Here is an 8,495-nt window from a genome sequence, read left to right on the forward strand (position 1 = left end):
ATCTTTGACTTTTGTTTGTATTTGAATACTCATCTCTAAGGTTGCGTTTGTTTACCGAGACAGACAGAGATACAGAGACACAAAATCGTGTTTGAAGACATAGACAGAGACGGTGTATCCAGAGAAACTGAATTAGTGTATTTTGTGTCCATCCTGATAAGAAGGACACAGAGACACTAACAAATGACACAACTTATTTTTTATTTTTTCTTTTATTATTCTTGTTAATTTTTTATAATTATATTTTTTATTATTATATTTTTCTGCTCAAATTTTTTAAATGAAAAAATGAGAATAAATTCAATTTTCATAATTTGATCTACTTTATCACCAAACAGAATGCAAAAATACTAAATTTTGTGTATCTATCTTTTATATCTTGTTCTTAGTGTATTGTCGTGTCCTGTTCTCAAAAACAAATGTTGCCTAAGCAAACAAAATCAGCAATAATTAAAATTAAGAACAAATAACCATCATTAATAATCAGAAGTACACTACAAGAAAAACACCCATTCAGGTACATTTGAAAAGTGTAGCCAAAAACAAAAAAAAGTGATGCCTTAGGAAAAGGCTACGTTTTTTATGCTTCGGAGACACTTTTGTAGGGGATGCCTATACTAGTGTTGCCTATTCTCAAAGGCTACGCTTTTCTGTATCAAAGGCTACACTTTTGGCCTTTGAGAATAGGATACGCTTTTTAAATGATGCTGTTCAGGACCTAAGGCTACCCTTTTCAGCACTAATAGTTACCGTAATTCTGAAGAATAGGCTACACTTTTGAGGGCTACAGCATCACTTTATAAATGTAGCAAACAGTATACCTATAGCTACTCTATATAAGTGTAGCCTTTTATCCCTCATTTTTTTTTAAAATTTCTGATCAGCATCTCAATCTTCACTCGCATCTTTAGAATTATCCAGCATAATTATATAGAAAAATAATTATAATTTGAAAAAGTACAACAAGAAAAAAGTAATTATTAACATATTAATAACATATATAATATCCGAGCGGCATAGGATAATTGAAACTACTCTTCTTTTCATTTCACCAAAAACATAAAATAAGAAACAAAACCATACTATGTTTGAATAAATAATTAAATAAACCAAAGTCTTTTGCTTTAAAATAACAATCATATTCAGGGAATACTATAAATCACCATAAAGGACATAACTAAAAAACAGAGTAACACGACTTCATACTAAATGGGAACTAAAATCAGAAACTCAAGTGCATTGTGCAAGTGACAAGCAGCGCATAATAGCATGAAAAAACAAAACCAGAAAAATCAGAAAAACCAGAAAAATTACAACTTCCACCCTGATAACAATAATAATAAAATTACATAACGAAAAAACAAAACCAAAAAGCCCAAATCACAGCTTTCATCTTCTTCAATTTCAGTTCAAATTAAAAAATTTGGCATCCTCCTAAGTTCTAACAAATAAAAATTTTAAATTTAACAGTAGATATTCAGAATCCTAATTAACAATTAACAATATATAAACAAATATTAGGGAATAAAAAAAACTGGTCATACCATATTTATGTTTGGAATATGTGTTGATCCATGAGCGCTATTTGCATCAATTGGAGAGTGTTGGGCATCTTGTAACAAAGCTTCAATTTCTTCCGACCTCATTCCAGGTTCAGATCGCTGAACTAGTAACTTAATCATGTTTCGCAATCCATGAAGGTCAGCCTCTTGGTGCTGCTGTTTGGCTTTCATGTCTCCAAGTTCAGCCTTCAAAGATGTGACTTCCTCTTGGTGTTGTTGCTTGAGTTCAAAAATTTCTGCATGCTTTTTTAAGTCACTTCGTGTAACAGATCTTCCATAGCACCTAACCCGACCTGGTTGTTCTTTTCCAAATAAAGACTCAAAAGCTTCCTCATCTGTTTCACCAGCAGCTTGCCGGTTTTGGAATTCATCCTAATTAAAAGAAACATTTGAAATAGAATTAATTACCGTATCCTAAATTTGACTTATAATCATTAGTAATTCAATGAACTCTCATACAATTGCATCTTGTGTTTCCTGATCAATTTCCTTCCTTTTCCGACTTGTTCGAGTAGCAAGGAACATTTCAAACCTTTTTGGTTCCTCATTTGTTTCCTTTGTCGCGCGCTACAAAATAAAGCCTTAAATAAGTCAGTCTATAACAACATAACTAAACAAATCCCAGCACAAATATTAAATAAGTATACCAGAGCCACTCGTACTCTTCCGAAATTGATTGGCCCCATGCGATGTGGAAACTTTTGCTGTTCTTTATGTTTCTTATTTTTTTCACTTATTGACTATAATTGAATAAAAAGTTAGCATATAGAAACAGAGAAAAATATAATTAAATTTTGCTTCAGCAAACAAAACTACAGCAACCAGAATAGCAGCAGATATAATTGCACAAAATAGAATTGCAGAAAATAAAATTGCACAAAATAGAACTATAGAAAATAGAATTGCAGCAACTTAAAATTACAGCAAACAAAGTAGCCAAAAATAGAATTGTAAATACACAAATTCAGAAGTTCAGAATGGAACTGGCAGCAATATATCCTAAGAAAATTCAATTCAGTTCAAGAACCTACATCAGAATGGACATGTGTTTGTACAGCATGAGAGAGGACAGATTCCAACATTATCAATTGAATTTTCATTATTTTGCTTATGTCTTAACAAACAGTAATATATTTGCAATTAAAGTACCAACTATTTTACCTGGATTGTAGGATGACTCCAATAATAGATCAATTTTATGAATTGACTTTCTGGAACTTGTGTCGGTCGATTTTTCACCATATCTTCGATGGTATCAAAGGGAACAAAGTGCTTCTGCTTAATCTTTCCCTTGAACCGCTTCCAAGCATCCCGAATTGCTTGGATCACCCACTTTTCTTCACTATCTGGGAGGATAAACTTGGTCTGCATGATATCAACAGTGTTATACGCACCTTCCTATATTTAAAATAATCGAGATTTAATAATAATAGAAGAGTCTTACATTAACATAGTTTCACATGAATTTCTTAGCTTTAAGAGTTACAGCATGCCAGCTAGTGTATAAAAGACTCACAAATCTTTTATTTCTACCAATTGTGCCTACGAAACTAGTTAAATTAGACACACTTTGATCGGTTGGTCCTACTGGCTGTCCAATATCAAAAGTAACTTGGTCCTACTGGAGGTATGTTAATTTCAGGCATTGCCTCTTTCAATAGCTCTAGAAGGGAAGTGAAGGAGGCATTGCTCCAACCGTGCAAACACTTTAACAAGTACAAGCGGATGGTAAAAGATAATGTAGAAAATTTCTTGCAGCCCGGGTATAACTCTTGACTTGCCCCATCTATTAAATTATAAAACTTTTTAGCCTCTTCATTTGGACCTACAGTAACACCCTCAGCATGAATCTCACAAGGAAAAAGGAAGAAGAATCCAAAGTAGAAAGAATCAACAAGTTTTGAAGTAATGCACAAATCAAATAGAGTCCATACTCTGGTTTTTTCTTCAGAACATCAACTATAACATAGTATAATTTCTCAAATGATAAAATATTCTAAAGAGTTGAAGTCACAATTCAGAAACAACTAATTGAAGACAAACAGAATAATTAAATTATTATTATAATATATTAGTACTAATATTATGAAGAACAAGGTGACCCACAATAATCATCATTAACCTACCCCAGTTCGTGCACCTTAGTTAGAAGATTATAATTTTAATATCTTATACATGTGCATAAATTGTTTTACATACACTAGAATTAATACATTAATTATAATGATTAAATTTAAATTACAACACCCGGTTTTTTAGTTTTAGAAACTACTATTAATATTATTATCGTAAAATAAAAATGATCATATTTTACTTAAAATAATTATTTTAATTTAAAACTTCTTTATTTGCTCTACAGAAAGAGGATATAATTTCATATTCCAATAACAAGCACATGATAATTTTCTTTTTCCACTATCATCATAATATACATTGAAGCTGCTGGAACTATAGCTTCCACACCGACATTTTTTTTTTGAATAAAAATTAATTAGGCGAATAGTGTTTTTCCTTTTGCATTGCTTGGTGTAAAAGTCACCACCATATTTAAATTTGAACCCAAATAGTATTATACATTGAATACTCTCATGTTGATATCTTTGTATAAAATAGCATTATAAATTGATACGATTATGTTAAGTCACTAAAATCAGCCACTAAAATTAATGATCAGTATAAAATATATGTTAAAATTTAAGTTTTAAATCTTAATTTAAAAAATATAAAATTAAAAATAAATTATTTTTTTATATTTTTTAAAATGAAACGTACCTTTGTGGGTGCTGGGTGAAGAGAAATTCTTGCTCTTGTTATAACTCCAAATTGTCCTAAGCCTCCAAGAACCGCGTGAAATAACTCTGAATTCTTTTGCTTAGAACATGTTATTAAATCTCCCTTTCCTAAAAAGAAACCACACAAATTCATTAATTAATTAAATAATATAGATAGATGATTGCATGAATGAATATAATCTTATAAAAAACGGTGACATCATGAAAAGAAAAAACGTTTCATGTTCATATTTCATATTATTTTATATTAATCTGAAAGAAATGGACCGTGTGTAAGACTTGGACTAACATAAAAGTCATGAAGTCAAACAAAGAAAAATGGAGGCTATGACCGTGTGAACGTAACTGCTTCTTAATCTAATAACAACTAAGCTATTCAACAACCAATACTTAAAATTAATTATTGAGTGAAGTCTCAAAACATGTTTAAAATAATTATATAGTTTAGCTTGACATATCAGAAGTGTGTATATATCAAAGAAACACAAATAAGAAATGAGCAGTACCTGCAGGCGCTGCACCCTTTCAGATAAACTATGAACCTCATCAGATGCTCGCTTTTCTGCATTTGATAATGCTTCGTTTTCATGCTTCAAAACAGATAACTGACAAATAAGGGGAGGCAGTGAGTTAATAAATAGGTACTAAATCAAAATGTTACAAAAAGTAAATTGATTTTGGGTGTAAAGTGCATGTGAGCTTAAAGTTCAGAGAGGTTAAATTACTTTTTTCACTAAAAATTAAAAAAAATTACTATTCTAAGAATACCCGAGAAATGGGAATATCAGTACAAATACAATATCAATATGACAACCATTTTACATTTTTTGTGCCAACATTCTCAAAGAAATATTAACACGTGAAAGAAAGATTATACAGCCATACAGGACTTACTACTAAGCTTGAACAAACATAGTCTGTAAGTGCAAAATCATAAAGCCTTTGCCTTTGCCTCAGTCTGGATTTTAAATATATATATGCCTTTGCCTCAGTCTCTTTCATGTTAAAAGCCTTAGTTAGCTCCAAAATATCTCTAAATCAGACTGATTAAGCATGAAAATGGCAAGTATCAATAGATTATAAACCATGGCAGTTTGTCAAAACATTGAATATCAAAAAGGAAATGGGATTCACAAGTTATAATGCAGTCAGTACATAAAATAAAATAAAAAAATAACATAAAACTTAATTAGTGATGATGTCTTGGCATAATTAGAAATCAACCATATATCTTGGCAGCTTCCACGATGATTCTGGGCAGCTCCAGTGATGGTGGAAGACCTTCAACAGCAGCCAAACAGAAACGTTGGTTCCCACAGCAGTAATGACAGTTACAGTAGCACAAGGAATCCGAACTCAACGAACTCAAAGGCAAAAACAGCTCAGGGTAGTGGACGTTGAATATGATTACGACGGCAACAGGGCAGTAGCAACTCAACCCCGCTAGTGGCTCCAATCGCAGTAACTCCAAATCGACGGCAGCAACGGCTTGAACGGCAGCGGCAACGGAAGCTCAGTGACAGTTGTGGCTTCAGCGACAAGCCCTTGTAGCGGTGGCGACAGATCGACGGCTCAGGGTGAGGGCAGCTCGACGGCGCACAGCGACACGAGCACGACAGCGGCTCCTCGCAGCTTCGTGGGTGGTGACGGCGACGAGCCTGGTTTCGACGGCAGCGATCGTGGGTAGCTCCTCTCGAATCTGTCTCTCTCTCTCTCTCATGTGCGACACGACGGCGGCATTCGACGGCAGGGAGGACGACTTTCCGCAGCTCTGAAGGTGGCAATAGTTGCAGCGGCACTGCGGTGGTGACGGCTGGGCAGGCCTTTCCTCTCTTCTCTTCTTCTCCCGATCCCTCTTCTCTCTACAGTGCTGCTTTTGTTTGTACGTTGAAGGAGGGTGAGGTTGCAGATGTTAGGGTCAGAAACTGGGGAAATTAGGATTTTCTGAGTTAATTTGGGGATTTTGGAATTTAGGGTTAGAAATTAGGGATGTTACAATGAGTGGTGATGGCGCAGAGTCTTCTCTGATTTGGGGGTGGCGCGAAGAAGGGAAAAACTAAGGTGGGGTTTTATGTTTTCATTTTATTTGGCTAAGTGTTTGTATGTGTATCATTTGCTAAATATTGAAAAAAATTTTACTAAGTGTCGGATATTTGATTTGAAATACATTAGACAACATTTTTAAAGCGTTCTTGAAATTTGATAAATAGGTTACTCTTTAAAAGTGTATTCTTTGGTATAAAAAGTGAACCCATAACTTTTAAGATAAGGCTACGTTTTATAAGTGATATGTATAATACTTAAGGCTACACTTTTCAAGTGATGCTACAAATGTGTTTTTTATTCTCCTACAAAAAAGAAATACGGAGAAAAGCGTAGCCTATTCCTAAATTTAGTGCTTAATTTATTAAAAATAAAAAATTAATATTTAATTTAAAATTATTAAAAAATGAATTTTAAATATTAAATATTTAATTTAAAAAATAAGTTTTATAAATTAGACTAAAATTAGAGACAAGATAATTGACCACGTGATGTCTTACAAAGTATATTAAATATTACTGAAACATAAAAAATGTACGAGTAACTAGTAACTCATCAGTTTGCTTTCAGAAAAAAAATGAAAAAATTTACTAAGTGTTAAGTTTTTTGCTCTAGATACATTAGGCATCACTTTTAAAATGCACCCAAAACTTAACAAATAGGCTACCCTTTAAAAGCGTCTCCTTTGATACGAAAAGTGAATCTATAGATATCAACCTACGGCTATGCTTTATAAGTGATTTCTATAATACCTAAGGCTACGCTTTTTAAATGATGCCGCATTTGTGTATCCTTTTCTCTTATAAAAAGGCAACACGGAAAAAGCGTAGCCTATTCTATGAATAGGCTACGCTTTTCAAATGTAGCCTAAAAAAAGTGTGGCTGAATGGGTATTTTTCTTGTAGTGTATCTTTTCTTGATAGCCAAGTCATTAATTTTAAAATCAAATTTTTTTTAAATGTTTTTCAAATCATATCTTCTCAACCACATCTTTTTAAAACCAATCATATCTTCTTAACCACATCTTTCTCAAAATAGTTTTCAATCAAATCTTTTTGATTTCTAATTTCAAAATCTTTTTCAAAAATCACTTTATTTCTTTTCCACTTTTATTTTCGAAAATCAATTAGTGTTTTTCAGAAATGTTTTCAAAATCTTTTACTTAATTTTCGAAAATTACTTCCCTTCTTCTCACATCCTTCTATTTATGGACTAACACTATTCCTTAATGCAAAATTCGAAATCCATCTTCTTTGATAAGTTCGAATTTTCTACTTCTACCTTCTATTTTTTCTTTTCCTCTGACACCTCAAGGAATCTCTATACTGTGACATAGAGGATTCCACATTTTCTTGTTCTCTTCTCTTTCATATGAGCAGGAGCAAGGACAAAAGCATTCTTGTTGAAGCTGATCCTGAACCTGAAAGGACCCTGAAGCGAAAACTGAGAGAAGCCAAGGCACAACTCTCTGTAGAGGACCTAACCGAATTCTTCAAAGAAGAAGAACACATGGCAGCCGAAAACAACAACAATGCCAACAATGCAAGGAAGGTGCTGGGTGACTTTACTGCACCTACTCCCGACTTCTATGGGAGAAGCATCTCTATGCCTGCCATTGGAGCAAACAACTTTGAGCTTAAGCTTCAATTAGTTTCTCTAATGCAACAGAATTGCAAGTTCCATGGACTTCCATTGGAAGATCCTCATAAGTTTTTAGCTAAATTCTTGCAAATCTGTGACACTGTCAAGACTAATGGGGTTGACCCTGAGGTCTACAGACTTATGCTATTTCCTTTTGCTGTAAGAAACAGAGCTAGAATATGGTTGGACTCACAACCTAAAGAAAGCCTGAACTCTTGGGAAAAGCTAGTCAATGCCTTCTTGGCAAAGTTCTTTCCACCTCAAAAATTAAGCTTAGAGTGGAAGTCCAAACCTTCAGACAGAAGGAAGGAGAATCCCTCTATGAAGCTTGGGAAAGATACAAACAGTTAATCAGAAAGTGTCCATCTGACATGCTTTCTGAATGGAGCATCATAGTTATTTTCTATGATGGTCTCTCTGAACTATCCAAAATGTCTTTGGATAGCTCTGCTGGAGG

General features: G+C 33.4%; 1 protein-coding gene and 1 long non-coding RNA gene across 2 annotated transcripts in view; both read right to left on the bottom strand.

The window, feature by feature from the left end:
- Positions 1–857: 857 nt before the first annotated feature.
- Positions 858–8,495, bottom strand: part of LOC107489592 (uncharacterized) — a 14,668-nt gene continuing 7,030 nt past the window's right edge. The window contains exons 4-9 of the mRNA XM_016110338.3: positions 4,335–4,462; positions 2,724–2,960; positions 2,210–2,302; positions 2,022–2,129; positions 1,545–1,934; positions 858–905 (exon numbers count right to left, since the gene is read on the bottom strand). Of these exons, the coding sequence (XP_015965824.3) occupies positions 858–905; positions 1,545–1,934; positions 2,022–2,129; positions 2,210–2,302; positions 2,724–2,960; positions 4,335–4,462 (1,004 nt within the window). The remainder of the gene's footprint in view (positions 906–1,544; positions 1,935–2,021; positions 2,130–2,209; positions 2,303–2,723; positions 2,961–4,334; positions 4,463–8,495) is intronic.
- Positions 4,860–5,717, bottom strand: LOC127747434 (uncharacterized). The gene is made up of 3 exons (XR_008009235.1): positions 5,579–5,717; positions 5,249–5,397; positions 4,860–4,959 (listed from the first exon to the last, which is right to left on the bottom strand). It is a non-coding gene; the product is annotated as an uncharacterized LOC127747434 (long non-coding RNA).

The sequence above is a fragment of the Arachis duranensis genome, chromosome 5 (genome assembly GCF_000817695.3).
Source record: "Arachis duranensis cultivar V14167 chromosome 5, aradu.V14167.gnm2.J7QH, whole genome shotgun sequence".
Classification (NCBI taxonomy): domain Eukaryota; kingdom Viridiplantae; phylum Streptophyta; class Magnoliopsida; order Fabales; family Fabaceae; genus Arachis; species Arachis duranensis.